Here is a 20,557-nt window from a genome sequence, read left to right as displayed (position 1 = left end):
TTAGGACTACAGGTGGCAGGAAATATCCTTTGGCTTATGCTAACACGTATAGAAATGTCAATTATGCATTGTCCCAATAAATTAAAATAATAATAATAATAATGTAAACTAAGTATTGAATTTACCCACTTTTCAGAAGTTCTGACATTTCTGAGCTTTTAGTCCAGTTTTATAAAACGCATCTTAGAAAATGTTACAAGAATCTGGCAAAATATTTTTTATGCAGTAAAAGAAGAAAAAAGATATCTTACAATTCTTTTTTAGCTGAATGAGTAGTTTTGCACAATGTTTTACAAAGACAGAAAATTTTACCTTTTTGTAAACAATTTATTTTCTGTATTTTAGCAACAGCAACTATAAAATAAGTTTAATAATTAAAAAATTATATACATTCCAAAATAGAAAATTTTATAAAATACACACCAAGAAAACTTAAAAATTATAAAAATAAATCAAGACAATATATCTGTTCGAAGTTAGTTACAAAGTGAAACTGATAGGTTGTTTTGCTGATGACATTTCTGCATGTCACTAAACCAAAATCCTATATGGAAATATTACATTTTAGCAACAGAACAGAGAATTGTCAATGTTATTGTGCAAAAATTGTCATTTCTGAAAATAAGTGTTATGAAAAAAATAAGGCTTAATCAACATTAGAACATTAAGTGTACTAGACGGAATACTTTCTCCAAGGAAAACTGATTACTTGACGTTTTACAACGGAAAATTAACATTGACATGTTTCATGCACAAATTGATTTCGAACATTGGGTAACAAAATTTAACAATGCCAACGGCAGCGGTTATTAGTTGTGACAGTGCTTCATTCAAACAAAACAAAACAAGCGCACCAAAGTGAAAAAAGGTAAACAACATTCAGTTCTCTGTACATATGAACATAGTTCCACTTTCGGGTTATTTGAGGCAAATATAAAATTAATATGCCAGGCTTTAGAGGGACAAAAAATGAACAGATTGCTTACTGTATTAGAAACATTTTAGCAAAGAACACCCCAGGAAATAAAAAAAACAATGTAAAAACATGTCTCAAAACAAACTGATTCAGTTGGGACTTTTTTACAGAATGTAAATATAACACAAACAAATCAACACATCACACATCAAACACTTAATATAAATAGAACACAAACATCATTGTATCTTCTCTCAAAAAAGAGTGAAAAAGGTATTTTATTTCTTGAGCAGCACTAAGCAGAAAGAAGAGATCTGCAGCTTTCGGTTATCTTCCAAAATGGCTTTGTTTCTTAAGCTACAGTTAATACATGTATTAACAAACTTGAAGGTATGAGATTGGCTAATAGTGCAAATTTAACTTGACATTAAGGCAAAAGCTAATAAAGTCCTGAAAACAACTAAAATCTCTGTGACACTGAACCCTCTGCTGCAGTCAGGTCATGCTGAGGGTTTTCCTTCAGTCTCAAGCTCAGTACACTTCTTGTTTGCAACTCGTATTTGCATGTCCACAACTTAACACTCCATTTGTGCTTAATTTTCCAGCTCCGGCATCTCTTGGCTATGCAAAAGATTCTCTTTCTTCCTCTGTTTCGTGTGACTCATCCATCTTAGTGTCTCTCCCCTCTGTGTCATCTTCAGCCATCATTTCAACATCGTTCTCCTCAGTGTCACTGATTTCCAGCATTTCAGCCTCTTGTCTGTCATCATCGTTTTTCACCTCAAGCTCCTTTTGAATGCTTGAAACAGTATCCACAGATAGAGGCTGCCAATAATCATACAGCTTACCCTGCGGGGGGCATAGAATTGAAAATCATTGATTCTGAGCTCAGGAGAAAGATGGTGTTAATAAAATAAATAGAATGCATGTGTAATTGTATAAAATATTGTACATTTAGAGGCTTGGTCTTCCGAAGGAGCATCTGCCACTTGGTGTCGATCCTGGCCACTAGGTCCTTTACCTGAAGTAAGAGGAGAGGGTAGATTAATATAGGACAGTATCTCTAGTTTTTTTTTCTTTATACATTTTCTTCAGGGAAATCATAAATTAGAGGTTTAGAATTGTAAGCATTCAGACAGTAATACTGACCTTGCTCCGGTAGAGACATTTCTCACTCTCTCTGATGTCGCACTTCACATGCATTTCCAGATCAGAGCACAAACTCAGAAGTTGCTTCTGATAGTAAAAATAAGATTGCGAGGTAAAATTCATGATCATCATTAGACAAAAAGTGTGATAAACGGCTGGTTACTGGTCACATAAAAGCAACAGTGAAAGTGCTTGGGATCTACCTTTTGATGAGGTGGGAAGACCTGGAGGTTTGAGGCTTCGTTTGTTAGGGTCAGGAGGCTGTAGCAGAGGTAGTACGACTGAAAAACACAGTAAAAGAACTTTCATTAGGACAGCTGGAATCAAAATTCAGTTTAAGTTGTGTGCATTAATTTCAAAAGTCATTATAAAAACAAAACAAGAACATTTTCTTTTTTAATTGACAATGATTTTGCACCCTGGAACATTTTTAAGTTTCAAACATTATTCAAAAGACCTGCTGGTCCATGTCCTCTTTCTTTCCTTGACACCTCTCCATGTTTCGGAGAAGGGTAGAGGGTTGCATGCGGGGCAGGAACCGTCTCAGTTCAGATAGCTGGTAAGGAAGTGAAGAAGATGCCCACAGATAAGATTTGAGACATCTATTTCTGTAACCAACATGATGACAGATCTAAGAGAAACTATGTCAAGGTTCCACACTGGTTATTACCTGAATCTCATTTTCTGTGGGCCTGTAAGTACAGCTCCCATCCAACAGTTTGGAGATCATGGATAAGCTAAGATGTCGACGCAGTTGCCTGGCAGAAAAGTGAAACCAAAGTTGCTGTGTGGTTTGAACTGAAGCAAGCAGGGCAGAGCCGAGAGCTATCAAAAATGAAGCCACTTACTTTCCGCGTGTGTTGTCAGGCAGCATGCTAACAAGCAGGCACATGTTGTGGTGATCATCTGTCAGATCAGTGAAAGCCAAACAGAGTCTTGGCAGCTGTAAAACAAATGAGAAAAAAAACATCAGGTGATGAGGACAGAGATCACACACAGTTTGGATTGACCGGAATTTTTGCTTATTGGCATAATTTAATATTTTCAGATTTCTCAGCATGTAATGAAATTTGCATTTATCTTTGATTAATGCAGAAATCATTCTTAACAGAGGGCAACCGAAATATACAAATCATTCTTTATCATTCTGTCTAAATGTTATAATCCAGCCCAAGTTTACAATGAGCCTTGAATTTAATCAAGAATTACAGTCTGGTGGCATGTATTAACTGACCATAGCATTCCAGTCCCTGAAGTTGTTGACAGCTTTGTACAGTAGAGGATACATTTCCAAAGTGGAGAGGAGGATTAACTGCTGGTCCAGACCAACTCTTCCCAATACAGTTAGCAGCAACAGCAGCTCATGGTCACTGTAGGCCCGGGGACAGAGGCCCATGCAAAAAGACAGGTACTGCAACCAGAACACATGGAGAAAAGAAATGTGAGAAATTACCTGAAGAGAGTTTCAAAGTGTTCCTATCAGATGCCTTTTTTCTATGTGTCTCACCTTTAGGACGTTGACACAGTTGTGTTCAGGGAAAGTGCTTTGTTCCTCGTTGCTGGATGAATTCTCCACTTTGATATACACGTCTTCCCTGCACAAGAAAAGACGTTACTCGGCTCAGATAAAGCTTTGTAAAAGCAAACAATGTAATGTGCAGAAACATTACTTACAGCAAATCGCCCTCTGTGAATGGCGGCTGGAGATTCTCAAAAGGAAAAAGAGTCACAAATGGAGCGCCCATGTTCATCAGGACCAGGGCTACATCAGCCAAACTGGGCACCCACACTTCAAACTTCTGGCTCCCATTTTTCACTAATGAAACACAACAAAAAGTATCTTCACTGTTCTTAATAGTTATGGTGATACATGTTTAGCCTTGCATAGGAGAAGAAAATGACTTACCTATCTGATAAGCAGCAGTGCTGGCGATGTCACAGAGGGTTTCTAGTATGTTTTCAGATACCAACCGCTCATTATGGACCGACATCATCTAAAAAGGTAAGCCAGAGCTTAGAAAGTTTGACAGAACATACTCCTGGCCAAAACTTGGTGTGTATCTGTCCTACCTTGAATAGAAAACGGGTGACCTGAGTCGGACAGGGGGAATGACAGTTGTAGGCTTCATGGAACAATCCAATATTTATGTGTAATCTCAGCTGAATGGGACTGGACCTGGAAGAGGACAGCAGAGCAGAGATAAAGTAAGAGAAAGTGAGAAAAAATGTGTTATTGCTTTCTTAAATAAACATAATTTGTCACTTAATTTAATCGTTAAGAGTACAAGAAAAAGTAGAAAGTAAATATGAAATTCTTAGAGCGTTTAATTCTGGATGGAACTGTTTACATATGTAACATCTACCTCATGATCGTGAGGTTGAGAGAATTAGCTGTCACATTTGACTGCAAACAGAAGAGTAGATAAGATGTCTTGTGTGCAAAAGCTCATAAAATGTCTTTGAGACAATACAATGAGAGACAAAAACATTCTGAGCAATTTTTGGTACAAAATAAAATATTGGGGGCTGCCAACAAGTTCACGTTTCAAATCACTGGTTGAGAAATCCATCAGTTGACCTGCTTTTTGTGGATCGAATATCGGCACCTGTGTTTTTGCAGCTGTGCAAATAGAGCTGTTCAGGACTGACACACATGGCACATTTTACGTTTCTGTTTATTGTTGTCACAGCTCTGGGGCCTGGAGCCAAAATATCTGTGTGTTTTAATGAACCTGAGAAAAGAAGCTCAGAGTTTTATTGGGTTTGAACTTTAAAAAGCACTGTAAATGCTCAGTTTGTATATATTTATGACACTGGGCATGGACCAGGAAAGCTAGTCCAGGCAAAATTTGGGGTTTGCAAGATTATTCATTCAAATTTTAATATATTCAATCTAATCTCTAGTTAAAGACGTGTTGCAAACGTGCATATACACAATCACCAAACCAAAACTAACTCACCAAAGCAGTGTTTTCTGAGCTGCCCCCTCTGGAATGACCATGCATTTTCGGAGCTGCAGTGTATCCCGGTTGAATATTTGGCCAAATTTCTCCAGTTTGAACACTTCTTCTCCGGGAGGCACCTCCCTGATTGCATTGGATGATAACGTGAAGCGTTGGAGGAACTCCCTGAGAAAGGAATGAAAGGAAAGCATTCTTTTAGATATGCATGAACAGCTATCCAGTGACTGTGTCCTTGAGCTACAGCACAAAGTGTCCAAATGTTTCTGCAGGCCTTACCGGTGCTCAGTGGAGATGCCGTTGTCTTGGCTCTCTTCGGCCTCCTCGTATTCAGCTATTCTCAACAGATCCTGTTCACACGACGTGAGAAGCTGCGTCTCGATCTCTTTTGATCTGAAGAACGTGGAGAAAGTTAACTTTCTCATTTGCAGCTTCTGTTGCTTCAATACCATGATTTATTTTACATTCTGGATTATCATACTTTTTGGTGGAGTTTATTTCCTTGAGCATCTGATCGAGGCTGTTCTTGTAGTTGCTCGATTTTGTGTTTGGTGGTACTTGCTCCTGTGGAAGATAACATTGAAAATTTGAGATACTAACTTAAAGTTGAACTGCTTTTTCCTCCCAGAGAGTTACTCAGCATACACAAAGAACTTCTGTTCAATGCACAGTAAAAAAGAAACTACGTGGAGCTTACAGTTTTTAGTTTGCACTTGCGAGGAGCAGGTGTGCCCGGTTCTGAGAAAGCCTCCTTCTCTGGTGTACTCGGTAGCCTGGTGGCTAGCTCCATCATCTCCTGCAGGGAAAGCAGCTGCTCATCCTCACTGCTTTGAGAGCTCTGGGTTAGATCCATGTCTAATGCCAAGCTCAGGCCAAAGTCCAGCTCCTCATCTAAAGGATCGACTTCCTTCTCCTGCCGTTCCCCCTCTTCTTGAGCCTGGCTCTCTGTCACAAGAGGCTTATTACAAGGCTGTACAGGAGATGGTCCAGACAGAGCAGTGTCAGTCTCTAAAGTGCATGCTTTCACCGGGTTTGAATGAGATTTGTGTTTCTCAGGTTTAACAGTACTACTCTTATGCTGCATGCTTGAAGACAGAGAATGACTTTTTCTGTGTTTGTCTTTGCAATGAGGGGGTCTGAGGTTTTCAAGATTCACCCGTTTTAGAGTCACAAGTGGGCGTGAGAGTTGTTGATGCTCTTGACCCTGTGATGACACAGTGGAGATGTTCATGTCCCCTGCGTGAGGACAAGAATTTATTGTGACATTTTGTCTTTTGACACTTGAGGATCCTGTAACAGCTGTGCACGGGCTAGTCACAATGTTGGATGAACAACTTTTCTCTGAGGTAGGGGATCCGTTCACCATCTCATCTATCTTTGGCTTGGAAGTCTTATGGGTAGAGCCAACTACATAGGTCATGGGATCAGGGGTGAAAAGGTTGTCTATGTCATCTGGAATTGTAACACGTCTTTTAGAGAGGCTAGGTTTGCTCCGTTTCACCGAGTGATGACTCTGAGGATCTGAATTTGGTTTTGAGGCTTGTTTAGGAGTGAGGCTGCCAAGCTTTCTGTTCTCCACCTGATTATCTCTGCTCTGGGCCTTGACCGGTAACACTGGGGTACCACAGTGATCCCCAGAGTAATGAGGAGATAAGCCACCATTGTCTTTCAAAGTCATCCCAGAGGAAAACAAAGTTCTTGGTTTGTTTCTTCTGTCATCTGCCTCACATCTTTTCTTTAAACTTCCATCACCTTGCTTTGGGGACTGACTGTTGATAATAAGCCTCAGAGTCTGACTTTCAGTGGGTTGTATGTAAGCTTGCTTTGCACCCATGGATGGTTGTCTACATTTCCAAAGTTCAGGCGTTGGTGATACACAGGGTGACTGGGTGGGTTCAAACTTGGATGATTGCTCCAAGCAAGCTGATTGGCCCCATACTGGTCCCTTCCAGTGTTGACTATTGGTGGATTTAGGGGACTCTTCAGAAGCTGTAGACTGCCTAGTTGATAGCCGGGTCACCAGGGAAGTGCTGTGTAAGTTGCCAACTGGGGGTTTTGGAGTCCGTGCTTTGTGAGAGTTTTCACCCTGACGATGCAATTTTACAGCACTGTGGTCACCGTTGTCAAACTCCCCCCTCCTCTTCAGAGTAGTGTTGTTCAAGTCCACAGCTAGAGACAAATAAAGATGAGGAAAATTAAATTTCTAAATATTTTGTAAATATTCAGAATGTAGCAAGGTATCTGAAGTGTTGAACACACACAATCAACTATTAAACTATATACTTAAATCCTTACCTGGAGATAACTTTTCATTTGAAAGTGTTTGTTTGCGTCTTTGGTCCTAAAAATTAAAATGTGGACAACATCACTGTATCAAATTTTATTAAAGATTAAGCACAAGCATTGCTCCATAAATATACATCAAACTGGAACTTAATCTTTCACTTGGCATCTTAAAAAAACAACCTGGCAAGAAGATACTGGAAAGTGGTGTGTGTGAAATGGCACCATTGTCCTAAGTGCTGGGGGAGGAAGCCGGTTAGGGACCTGTGAGGGCTTCATAGGGGTCTCCTGGGCAAAAGAGGTGATGTGGTGTAGGGAGCGCTGCTGGAGTGCAAAATCCTTTACTAAAAAAAAAAAAAGAAAGAATTTGCGTCTTATTGCCTCGGGTCCTCTGCACAATTAAATGTAATGCACAAAATATTTGAGTACTGTTTGTCACCGTTTGACAAGGGACTGGATATTTTGGACATTGGTACTTTATACTGTATCTCTATATATTCTTACCACAACATTTTTAAGCAAAATGCCATCACTTCTGCTTTGAATCAGGCTGTCACTGTTTATAGAAGCTCTGACATTTTGAATCTGCTTGCAAAAGTGTGCATAAGTTTTAAGCTCAATCAAGACTTCCCAGTTGTGGAAATCATTGTTTTGAGTATCTCTCAATGATGGGATAGGGCGATCATTTATTAAATGGTCCAAAAAAAAAGCAAATTTGGTGGTCGACAAAAGTTTGTTTTTATGCATATTGGGTGAAATGGACCTGAGTGTCACAAGACAAGACTGTAGATTAATGTTAAGATTTCTACTACTTCCTACTTTGCAAGTTTAAAGCTGCATGAAAAATGTCATCATTGGACAGGTCACTGCCACAAATGCTCTGATCAAGCCTTAGAGTCATTACAAATGATGAGCAAAAATTAGTGAGGCAGGCAAACTGCATGTTACTGGGCATGATAGAGTTATGAAAACAACCTAAACAACCTTATCAAAATCGATCATTACACACTGAAACATTTTGATGTTGTCATGATGCTTTATCCATCTTTGGATAATGCTGTCCTTTTTTTGCTTACAAGAGAAAGAAGATGAGATTGAAAATCCAAATGTCACAGTCATGCATGTTCAATAGTAGGGGTGGGAGAAAAAAAATAGATGTAGTGTAGTATCGAGAATTTTTGTTTAACGATTTTGAATCATGAATTTTTTCCAAAAATGCTTTTTTTTTTTTTTTTTTTCAAATTTGCGTCCTTCAGTTTAGTCTTTGTTTATACACTCTCACAAAAAGTTGAGATATCAGATCCTCTGGATAAATCTTAAAAACTGACTCACATGTGATGTGCATATTTTGGCAAAACATGGCCCCTGATAGAGTCTGTAGACATCATCATTATCATTCAACTTTTTCCACATGGTCTGGTGTTTAAAAAAGCCAACCAAAAATTGGAAAGCTCAAAGAATCACAATTTATATCCCACTGGCACTCCAAAAATTGGAAAAGAATCAAATCAGGAAAAAAGCATATTGTCCCAGCCCTACTCAACACTCAGACTGAACTGTCCACTGGCATCACACAGACATGTCAGTAAAAGAAAAAGTTGTTTACACTTTCTTGGCACATTCATTTCAAAATATCTGGCTCATTTCAAGGGCAAAAAAACTTAGCCAAAAACGAGCAAATATTGTCCGAATCAAAGTGCATCATCACGACATGAGACATTAACACGTATTGATGCAATACCTGTCACACTGACTCACCTTTAATTCCCGGAGAGAAGTAACCTGAAGATGTCCTGCGGGATAGCGGAGAGTAGAAAAGTAAACAGTTACGATGTAGTTTTGCTTTGTAAACAATACAGCACCATGGTAACTGAGAGCTCTAGATGAAAGAAGAAAAGAAGACCACAATGTGCAGCAGAACTGACTACTGCAACACGCTCAAACCTTCCAGTAACACACCTGCTTGTCAACTTCTGGTTGGCTACCAATCACAGCATGCAACGTTAAAGCAACAACCTGGGTCACGCGTGTGGGGTGTGTAGCCTAACTCTGACTTGATGCTGGGTATTTACTTACGACATTTATACACTGTTCTTCAGCATTAACCACCAATAAACATTTTCATGCAGAGGAGAGACAAGCCACTATCGTTAAAAAAAAACCTCAAATACTGGCAATACCAAGGTGACACCTCTTAAACGAAGTGCTAGCCGGCAGTTGGCACAAATTACATCACGCTACCTGTGAAACTGACACTATGGGCGAATTTGTGGTCTCGGTTCATTACACAGCTGTATCATTAGGAAGCGTAAATCAATCAGAGGGTCCGATTTTGAAAGCGAGCATAGTCTTTTCGCTTAACCCTACTGATGTTAAGATAAAAAGCAATACAAGCACGCTGCAAAAAGTAGGAAGTGCTTTGTTTAGCTAACTGTTAGCCCGCTACCGCAATGGAGAGCAAAGGAGAGCTACCAAGGTCCCTTGTGTCTCTTACCGGGTATTCTTTAGGTTTTCTCTTTCTCCTCTCATCGTGGGGGTTGTGGACTTTTTATTAAAAACAAGGATACCGACACAAAGGTCCCGTTCCCGCTATGCTAAATCTAGTTTATCAACATGGTGCTCTCCCGCTTGCAGGAAAACCAACCGACACTGAAACAACCGCATTGCATCATGGAACTTGGAGCCCAAAGGTAGCTGTCAAGTGGCTAGCTTTCTTCATCTGTGTGGCTGGGCGGCTACAGTATCGACAGGGGTTGGTGAGTATATAAATTTTTTTTCTTCTAAACTCAACATTTGCATTAAAATCGCCGGATGGATAAAAGTCGCTCTGAAACAAAGGGGGAGGTTGTATCACTGGAAAGTCAAGAGGGACAATTTATGCAATGTTTTCTTTAGTCATTACTTCATCCAGGAATATTAATTTCTGTCTGTCACGTTTTACCCTAATACCAAGATGTTTTTTAACAGAACTTTCCATAGTTTTCTTAATTTTATCCTGATCAGAGCTGTTCATGTATTGAGTGACCTTAAGTGGATTTGTTATCTGTGTATCATTAGATAAATCAGCCTAACACAAATGCTACATTAACACAGAAAGAGAATATTTTAGTGCCCCCCCCCCTAAAAAAAAATAAAATAAGATAAATAGATACAAATAAAATAAATAAAATAAAATAAAAAATCATAAAAAAAAGAAAGAAAGAAAAAAAAAAATGCTTGTGATTCAAACTTTTTTTTTTTTTTGAGATGTAATCAGAGGAAATACAATGGTAGAAATGTAAGATACAAAGCTCTCTTTTTTACCTTTAAAAAAACCATAAACATTGTCTCTGCATTCAAAGAAAATTATAAAAATTAAAATCAAGTTCACTGGGGGGAAACAATTTTAAATCTTGTTACTGGTGACTGAAATTTTGACAAATGAAGGCTCATATATCACAGGAGCTGAGAAGCTAGTGAGCTCTCAAATGTGCAACCTGACAGCCAAGTATCACTATTTATCCTCATTTCGACAGACTGCATCTATAAAGTCTTCTAAGCATATTCAGAAGCATTACTGTATGCTACTACAAATCCTGGCCATCATCTGTTTCAACTACTGCCCTCTGGCAGGCGCTACAGGTCTGTCAAGGCACACACTTCCAGGCTCAGCGACAATTTCTTTCCAAACACCATCAGCACTCATTTTATTTAATTCAAGTTGTGAAGGCTACCTCCTCTCACCATGTTGGTATTTTTATCATTAGCAGTAGTTGTTTCTTTAGTAGTTAGTATCTGAAATTTACTTAGACCATTCATATTTTTACATTTTCTTATTAATTTTTGCACTATTTATTAATTTTTATGTCATCCTTGTGTCTTTATTTTGATGTCTCCTTTTATTGCGCATCTGCTGTACCTACAGTTCTGTTGCAGTTACTCTGCTACAATGACAAAGAATAAAAGTGAGCCTGGCCACCATATATTCATTGTAAAAAAAAACATATATTAACAAAAAAGCAAAATAGACTGACATGAGCTTTTAAGGAAATAAGGATTAGGATTTGACTTGGGCTAATGTTACTCTGATCACCAAACTGTACACTTAGAGTAAGGGTCTGTAGAGACTTAAATTTACCATCAAACTCACCCACAGAAGAGAAGTAGTCACAAACACATCAAATTTTTTATGTCTTTGTGTGTATTACATCAGAGCTTTCAGGGTATAGCTTACCAACACAGAGAAACCAGTTTGAAAAGATGGCACAGCTGACACAAAGTGATATTTCCATTCAAAGCAGACTGAGGCTTTGTTTCCAAACTATCCCTGCTTATCAACTGCAATGCAAGGCAATGGCAAGCAATAGGCATTAGAAAAAGAATAGCACCAGGAGGCACATAAACACTTTTTCACAAGACTAAGACATACCACTCTAAATCAAGTAAAATTTCATAGCTAATGGTCCAACTCAGTGTTTATCTTTACTCATCAATCTGTCACAGTGGTAACTGTGGGGCTATATCCAAGCTGATTTACCACCTCTTAATGGCAGTAGCGGTAGTACGTAGTGTTCAGCACCATGGAATTTTACTAAACAGGTTTTAAGTCAGAGACACAAGTACAGATTGTCAAATACGACACATAATATAACATTTAAGACAACAAATATCACACAGACAGAGAAGGCAAGGGAAATGAACTGTTTACCTGTCATATTCATTATTTTCGGCTCTCAAGAGACTGCAAAAGTAAATCCTTTAATTAGTGGAATGCATCAATAAAGTGATTGAAAAGTAGATAGTTGTTTGCCCTTAGTAGTGGTCCCTTTAAGGTCAAAAAGTTATATGTATAACTTATTAAACCTTGACTGCTGATTCAAATAATAGGCTGGAATATTCAATACTGAACTGTATCTATTATCCAGTTACTACAAACGGTGTCAGGTAAATATAAAGTCAGCAAGATAAAAACGTTTAACTTTTGTACCACTGTTAGTCTATAAATACAATTTCACAAAGAATTAAAATGTGTGTACGGACATGGAGGTTGCTAAGTTAAGTTTTTTTTCATTATTTTCTCAACAGTGGTTTGTCTTTCAAAATAAAGTATAAGAAGCTAAATTTCTCTCCTTTAAAAGCTTTGTTAATTATAAGCAGTGATATTTCAGAGATTAAAGTGCACAGAAATAAATCTTCCTTTATTAGCGAAACTCTGTTTTCCTTTTAATGCTACCTTCTGTAAGGTTTTTGTAAATAGTTTGCAATCTCTTGAGAACTCTCCTGCTTTTTCTTTAGCCCAACAATTCACCATCTCTTCAGCCTTTACAGGGTAGCAGAGTCAGCCTCTACAGTGTGTTATCCATTACAATCTAAAATAAATTAAGGTTTAGGTAAATGCTAATCTGAGGCCAGTTGTGACAGTAGTCTCAACTGTTGTACACAGAAAAGTCTTCTCTCTAACTTTATTTCTTGGCTTTTCCCTGAGCAGCCACAGCCTCCATGGCTTTGCGCACAGTCTCCTCGTCTCCCAGGAACTGCATGGGCTTCAAGGGCTTCAGGTTCTTATCAAGCTCGTAGAGGATGGGGATGCCTGTTGGCAGATTCAGCTCCATGATGGCTTCATCTGACATTCCTAAAAACAGGAGTATGAACAAATGGAAGTTGTTGCATTAGATAAATCTGCAGGATTAATCACTGGATTATCACAAAAGCAGATATGTTCAAAATTCCAAAATAAGTTGTTAGGATGACTTCTTTAACGAAACCAGAATCACCGGCTCACTTAGCACTGCAGGATTTGTCTGGAAGAATCATCATAACTGTTCATAAACTCTGCTGTACCACCCACCCTCAAGGTGCTTCACAATCCCCCTCAGGCTGTTTCCATGGGCAGCGATGAGCACCCTCTTCCCCCGTTTAATCTGGGGGGCAATCTCCTCATTCCAGTAAGGCAGTGCCCGGGCAATAGTGTCCTTTAGGCTTTCACAAGAAGGGAGCTGATCCTCTGTTAGGTCTGCATAGCGACGATCCTGCAGAAAAAAAGTTAAGAATATATTCAACATATGATGCATGTGCCTTTTTGGAACTTTTAGAAAAAAATAAAACAAAAACCTCACAAAATATCAGATTTTATTTTAATTTGGGGATAGTTGTGACTGCATTTGGGATCTTCCCCCAGCATATTGTCATTTGTGGTCTTGAAGGAATTTAATCGCTCAACTACATCTTTACTCCTGACTACAAATGTCTCTGTAGACTTCTGATCAGCCATTTTCAGCCTGTCCTGAACTTTGAACTTCAACCTATCAGACCTCATTCGTGACAGTCATACATTAACTCACCTTGGACGTACTATTAGGTAATAACACTGGACATATACGACCAAATACTAGAAGAGTACATCTCCAGTGAGTGCTTTGGCTGGAAGATTACATTCATTCTCTTTTGCACAACATGTTTAGACTTTCAAGCTGACTGTGCAGAGAACAAAGAGACAGACACACCTGACCTTTAAGTCTCTACTTCCATTTAACTTCTAGTGAATTTTACTCAGGTCTGGTCGTGCCTCTCCTTTGTTATGTCTGTAGTTTATCGAGTCTTTCAACACACCAGACCATTTTTTATCACAGATCAACACAGCTCTATGGTGAGGTCTGTAGATATCCTTGCTTACCTTACTGATGATAGTGTAGTAGTCATGGTCTGGGCCCATGCAGGGAGGAGGGATGTCAAATGAACGCCTCCAGATCTTCACCTGTGCCTCACCGTGCTTTGCGGCCGTCTCTGCTTTGTTGAGCCCTGTCAGGCCTCCGTAGTGGCGCTCGTTGAGACGCCAGGTCCGATGAACCGGCACCCACATCTGGTCTATACTGTCCAGGACCAGCCACAGAGTTCTAGTGGCCCGCTTCAGCACGGAGGTGTAGCATATATCAAACTCAAAGTTGGCATCTGTGATAGTGGGAGACACAAGTTTGATGGACTTTTACTTAAAGCTTCTTAAGACTTTTGTAAATTTGGAGCTCCCCTGTGAGGACAATGGTCTGTGCTGCTCCTGGCTTGTAATTATGAAAATAGTGTTGTTGTGTTTTTTGATCAAAATAAATCCCTTACCAAGTCTGATGTTTAAACCATCAACAATCTTGGAACTGAATTTATCAAAAGAGTGTTTTTCAAAGTTCTGTTGATCACTCTTATCAACACTTTCCCCAGTGGTTCCATAAATGAAAAATAACTATACAGAAAATATCAGTCCCTCTGCTGATGGTCCTGTTTGCCTTGGTAGGCCATTAAAAAGCATTGGAATACATCATAGTGCGTTGTATAACCAGCTTTCTGTCTGATCAACAGGCCAACATGCTAAGATATTCCAGTCCCTCTCCCTAATGACTAACACAGAAAAATATCAGCATATATTTAGATGTAAAAAGCTAAAATTACTTACAGAACATTATTGCAATGGGAAATTTTGAAAAAGAGTAAATGAATGGCCAAACAAGGCAAGATTCGCATCAACTTGTTGATTTATTCACAACTATTTGCAGTTAATTATGCCAGTATCAAAATCTGGTTTGCCAGTGGGATTATTTATTTAGTGCCTAGTGTGTCTCTAATAACATTTCTCCGTGTTACTGCTATAAAAAAAAACCCACATGAGTTATACCTAAGAAAAAATGCACCAAAAAGCTCATTTACTTCACAGTGTATTCTAAAATTTTCGTCTTTTGTAATCTACGCAGGGGTCAGAGAAATAGCATCGAATGACTTCTGTAAACTGACCAGCTATGTTGCCCTGAACGTAGTGTACGCGTACAGCCACACACAGGCATCACTTCTGCACGTTTGCACATCTTCCATGAATTCCTAACACGCTCAGGGGGCGGCGGTCTGTGCTCTGATGCAGAGCCGGATTATGCAACCGCGGACATGCATTGTCCCACAGTGTCTCAGAAAAACAGAACATGTCGGGAGCAAATGTCAGATTGCTGATTTTCCCTCACCTTTTAGGGCCTGTCCACCTCTTTTCGCCTCTTTAATTCCGGTTTCGCTCAAATCTGCATCGAACCAGCCGCAGAACCGATTCTCCTGGTTCCAGCTGCTCTCTCCGTGGCGAATCAGCACCAGTTTGTAAGCGGCCATATTTTCTACTTGTTTAAAAATTGCAGGATTTTAAAGATTAAGGGTCCTCTGGAAAAGTTCTTCTTAGTTAGTGGATGTAGGGGACACTTGATTGAAGAGTTCCTCCTCCACAGAAGGTCCACAATGTTGCTGTCACACTGCTTAGGACTTTTATTTAGCGGATTGGTTTATTTTACTGCTTCCGGGTGTTCGTGACCAATCGCATTCCGCCGAACTCTGTCTGTTTTCTCTCTCGACCAATGGGAGCGGTGGGCGTCAGCAGCGGGGGACCGGACTCTGACCTTTATATTGTACATTGTACTATATTGACTTCTTCCTTCAAACTCCATTCATCTGTTTAGTAACATAACATGCTTGTCCTCAACTATGGTTAGTTTAAAGGTACACTCCCTAGCTTTATACAACAGAAGATAGGTTAAGATCACTTTATTAATTCCAAACTAAATTGTTGTACCAGAGTTAGAAATTAGGGAACGCAAAATTACAAAACTGCTAGTAAGCAATTATGTATATTTTTTTATAAAGTGTACAATGTGTAATATAAAGTTTCAAAGTGTAAATACAAGGTGTTAACGTCAAAACAAATACAGAAAATAGTGCCTACAGTAACGAGATGAATAAATGAGAGCAATTATTCAAATGAAATTGAGTTGGACACTGATGATGTTACACATGTGTAAGCTATTGCTTATGTTACACTAAACGAATAAACTATAATGTATTCATTAATTCATTCATTCAAACTTTTAAGCCTATTTATATTGTCGATATTACAGCATTATATAAACAAATAATAAACAACACAAATCAATCAATTACAAATGCAAAAGAATCAGGTAAAACAGTTACAATAAGAGGAACAGTGATCAGAAATTACGGTCTTAAACTCTGTCAGTGAGAGGAAGACTATTATCTTTAAAGCTTGTTGGGGGTGAATTCCATGAGTCAGGGGCATATTACACATGAATGAACAGTTGCATGATAAAATTGCACCAGGTATGTCGGTTTGTCATGTCTCTTTTCTGCAGGGGTAGGAGAAGTTTTGCAGACTCATTGCCACAGGTAGGAAAGCCATCTAGTGGCATTCTGCTGCACAAAATGCTTTGGATTCAGTGATATGACCCAGCAAAATGAGAAACACACACAAAAAAAATCAATTGTATCACAATCTGTAAGGATAGGATGAAATAAAGAAAATGTGCTCCGACCTCAGTTTGAACTCTGGTTTTCTGTGTTGTAAGTCTACATAACAGGATTGGTGCAATCTACCTTTCACAAAGTCGGAGTTGAATTATCTCAGTTCTATCTATTGCTAATCTTGGGACAGCTTTTGCACAAGAGAATTTTATTTCTTCTGTACCATTATAATTTTTTTTTCTGCCTGATATGCTGGATTCAAATGTGGCATTTTGAACAGAAGTTGTGTTATTGATGTAAACTATTAAGAGGAAGTTATTTACCAAAAATTAAATTAAATTTATTATCATTAAACCACAATGCGAGGACCATGGAGTGAAAAAAAATCCCACATTTTCCATAGTCTCATGATGAATTTCAAACACAGTTTAGTCCATTACAGCCCAAGAATTAGGAGGTTCCCATTTATTATCAGTGTTATTTGGGAAATTAAAGGTTCTAATGCTTCAACTTTCTATGAAACATGAACAAAACTCAAAAAGAAGTGAGCAAACCTGAAGCCCTATTGCCCCCCCTAGTGGGTGCATTGAATCATTGTTTACAGCATTGAATATCCAGGAAAATGGTGAAATTTTCTGTTCTTGTCTGCAATAAGAGAAACATACTAATGAGTCTGTATGGGGATCGGCTGACCTGACCTTCATCATCTTTTTTTTTCTTCAATTTCCTCATGTAGGGTACAGTTTTTACTTAAAATGTAGTTTTCAAATTCAGTGTGATAATTCAATTTTAGACACAGGGCTTATTTTTTTACCAGAGTGGACAGGGTTTAAATTACAAAGACATAATTCTTGTAAGTGTTATGTTTTCTTCTAAACAGCTGAGTGATGTGACAGAGAAAACTTCAGCCTCTCTGCAATCACTGTGGGAAAAGTGATGCTGGGAAACTGATCTGAGCCATTACAGCTTCTGTTTGTTTTACTTCCCAATGTGTAATTCTGCTGAAACTGCACTGAATCACTGCTTTTAAGGCAGAGTTTTCCTTTTTTCCTGCTTCACCTTTGAATTTAGTCATAAGAAACCAAACCACTTCACTCCCTGTTTTAGAGATTGAGCTTAAGTGCTGTACAAATTACAGGTGGCGAATGACGGAGGTGTTGCTAACGTAATTTTCTAGAACATGCCAAAGAGCCAATAAATTCCAGACAGGAAATTAGCAAAATTACCAGCCCAGTCTGTCCCTCCCTGTCTCCCTAACTTTCTCCACATCTTGGTGTTAAGTTTTGCAGAGTAAAGGAAGCAGTGGCATTTTTTAAGGCTCTATAAATAGCCTCATTTCCCACCACTGGCAGCCATTGCCCTCACATAGCTCATGCACACTAAGCCCCATTGAGACGTATTGTGTGGGCAAAGGCTGCAGCAACAGATGTGGAATGAGAAACCCCCGTCACCATGTTAGGAAACTATAAACTGGCGAGTGTCAGAGAATAGCTACAAGGCCTGGAACAGTGTGCTGATTCATGCCTCACACACAGGAAATGTCAGTCCCAGATTCCAGCCTGGATCTTCACGTCTTTACATCCTTCTCTCTTTTTCTGCTCATTCGCTCATTCACTTGTTCTCCATCTGTTTTCTCAGCTCCTCTCTCCCTCTCCTCTGCAGTGGAATGTGCACCTCAGCAGGATTTCATGCAAGTGTGGTTAGCACGGCGCTGCTTCTTGCATGTGTCTGTGTTTTCATGTTTCATGTGCCGACTTGTAGAAGCTGAGACTGGAGACTAGGCGTAAAAAGAGGCAGGCGTGCACACATGGGCAGGATGGAGCACTTCCTCTGGGAATAACCCACCCAGACTTTGGGTGCAGAAGTAAAGTCTTTTCCAGTCCAGCTGCTGAGTGTGTAAGAACCAACCAAGTCTACACACCTGGTTCAATAAACTCAGCAACATCAGACTCAGGTCTGTAAGGAGTTTTGGAAAAAAGGCAAATGAGATAAATTTCAAAAAAAGAAAATGTAAATCACTTCTAAAATAATGCTCAGCCGACAGAAAGAAAAAAAATATCCCACTTTATTCCAAATAAGAGATTGCAGACAAGATGTTTAATCCATACAAAGAAGCATTTGAAAGTGATATGGGTTTTGAATCTTAATAGCAGGATATTTTCATCTTTATTCTGTACTTGCTGAGCTTCAGCAACAGAGCAAGAAAATCTCCACAGTAGGTCTATGATGTAACTCCAGAAGTTACTCAATTTTATTGATTTAACCGAGCCAGACGACTGAAGCATCAAATTAGCTGCAGCTGAATGTCAGAGAGTATGTTTACACTCATGACTGTGGATTTTCTCTCTTTCTGCTTGAGCAGAGGTTCAATTTAGGAATGGACAAAAGCTGTCTAACATTCAACTGCAATCCCTTAAGTGCTTCAAGAGATACTTCAAAAAGAATGACTTTCTTTAAAGATAAAGACTCTTTCCTTTGTTTCACACAGAAAAAAATCAGTTCTCATGATACTGGAACCAAAATATCTTGAGGCAGAGGCAGTTGAATTTGTTTATTTCAATTTCAAGTATGCAAGAAAAAAAAAGGAGCAACCCCACTTTGTCTATATGGTAAACATTACAGTGATTCATTGCTCCTCTGAAGAATATTTAGCTCATTATGAAACAAAATGAAGATACTATGGTACTGCACAACATCACCATTGCTAAAGCAGAAAAGATCAGCAGTGATGAGATAAGTTATTTCTATATTGTTGTAAACATTTATAGAATAGAATAAAAATACTTTATTTATCCCTGAGGGAAAATTCAGGAGAAGTCACAGCAGCAATCAAGAAAGCAAAAGTAAGAAAGTGTATAGAAAGTGCAAAAAGGTCCATAACAAAATGGATGCTGACGACTTGTCCATCATTCTCCAGTCAGCCAGCCTCCACCTCCACAGGGAGGTTGAATAGCATGATGCTACTCTGCCCTCTGGTATTCCCGGTGTTGCTGGCTTAGCACGGTTAGCTTGTCCATCTTAGTGGAGATAGATCTTACGTTCTCATTAACGTCGTAGGATATGGTCGTAGGTTAGGATAGGGTGATGTTGTCACTACTTAGCTCACACCTGAGAACCAGCACGTCATCCTCACCTCCTTCTCCTCACCTTGTGGGGAAACACCAGGCCTTGCACCAGTTAGCATTGACATGCTAAAGGCTGCTAACAACTGATTTCACATGTAAACAATGCAGCCGTGGTTACATGTAGGATCTCCAGACAAACACAGGAGCAAAAATAGTGAAAATATCACTGAACACAAAACCAGTTTAGTGTCCATGACCAACAAATGAACCATACAAAGTAATGACCCACTCCAAATGCAAAAACAATGAAAAAGGGATGAAAAAATGACAAGAAACAGACAAAGAAGAGAGAGCTTCTGTTACAGGCAGCCCCAACATGGAGACACCTAGCAACAGAAATAAAAAATCACTTTTGCTAAGAATTATTCACTTCTGTTTTAGTTATTAAAGGAACTAAGCATATTAAACTGGTGCTTATGTGAAGGTGGACTGGTCTAACCTACTTTAGGGATTCTAATTTGCATAATCACCTACTCACCATATACTGCAGTCAAAACTAGGAGCAAGTTGATATAAAAAAATGATTAAACAATGATGATATTGATTTAAAAATGATAAGTTAATCTTTATTCAGGACAAACTAAATTTGCAAACAGGATCTTTAAATTCAGCTAACGTCATGTTGTTGACTTAAGGAGTCAGTTTGTGTCAGATCTAGTGGCAAGAATTTCTGTATCAGTTTTGTGATTCATTCTCACATCAATCCAACGCATCATAGAGCTGCATTTTGAGAGGGCCAAATAATACCTTTTGGAGGGGTTGCCATTACTTCCAGACGCTTGGTCTCTTACAGAAGGGTGGGAAAGCACACACAGGAAATGTCTCTTTGGTTGGGTAGCCAGAGTAAATATCACACAATTGGCACTCTAAAG

At 39.0% G+C, this 20,557-nt stretch overlaps 2 protein-coding genes across 2 annotated transcripts; both read right to left on the bottom strand.

The window, feature by feature from the left end:
- Positions 1-424: 424 nt before the first annotated feature.
- slf2 (SMC5-SMC6 complex localization factor 2) lies at positions 425-10,033 on the bottom strand. Its single transcript, XM_074675619.1, is given in 21 exon segments — positions 425-1,555; positions 1,557-1,765; positions 1,869-1,937; positions 2,066-2,152; positions 2,269-2,346; positions 2,523-2,621; positions 2,736-2,823; positions 2,914-3,008; positions 3,300-3,476; positions 3,573-3,660; positions 3,740-3,881; positions 3,972-4,059; positions 4,136-4,241; positions 5,026-5,193; positions 5,305-5,418; positions 5,507-5,589; positions 5,723-7,194; positions 7,321-7,366; positions 7,534-7,652; positions 9,067-9,101; positions 9,803-10,033. Coding segments are annotated over 21 exon segments (3,444 nt in total). The 5' UTR covers positions 9,838-10,033; the 3' UTR covers positions 425-1,509.
- A 1,317-nt stretch (positions 10,034-11,350) lies between these two features.
- Positions 11,351-15,582, bottom strand: LOC141795595 (phosphoglycerate mutase 1-like). The gene is made up of 4 exons (XM_074676544.1): positions 15,285-15,582; positions 13,961-14,235; positions 13,136-13,316; positions 11,351-12,919 (listed from the first exon to the last, which is right to left on the bottom strand). Exons 1-4 carry the CDS (start codon positions 15,421-15,423, stop codon positions 12,750-12,752), a joined length of 765 nt encoding a protein of 254 aa, XP_074532645.1. The 5' UTR covers positions 15,424-15,582; the 3' UTR covers positions 11,351-12,749.
- Positions 15,583-20,557: the final 4,975 nt, after the last annotated feature.

The sequence above is a fragment of the Halichoeres trimaculatus genome, unplaced genomic scaffold (assembly GCF_033239565.1).
Source record: "Halichoeres trimaculatus isolate MK-OKI-2021-1 unplaced genomic scaffold, fHalTri1.1 fHalTri1_scaffold_8, whole genome shotgun sequence".
NCBI lineage: Eukaryota > Metazoa > Chordata > Actinopteri > Labriformes > Labridae > Halichoeres > Halichoeres trimaculatus.
This window is presented reverse-complemented; position numbering and strand designations above follow the sequence as displayed.

Coding starts and splice junctions, on each gene's coding strand:
- LOC141795595 (XM_074676544.1), bottom strand. CDS start 15,423: ATGGCCGCTTACAAACTGGTGCTGATTCGCCACGGAGAGAGCAGCTGG. Junction 14,236..15,284: donor AGGTGGACAGGCCCTAAAAG/GTGAGGGAAAAT, acceptor CCACTATCACAG/ATGCCAACTTTGAGTTTGAT. Junction 13,317..13,960: donor ACTACACTATCATCAGTAAG/GTAAGCAAGGAT, acceptor TTTTTTCTGCAG/GATCGTCGCTATGCAGACCT.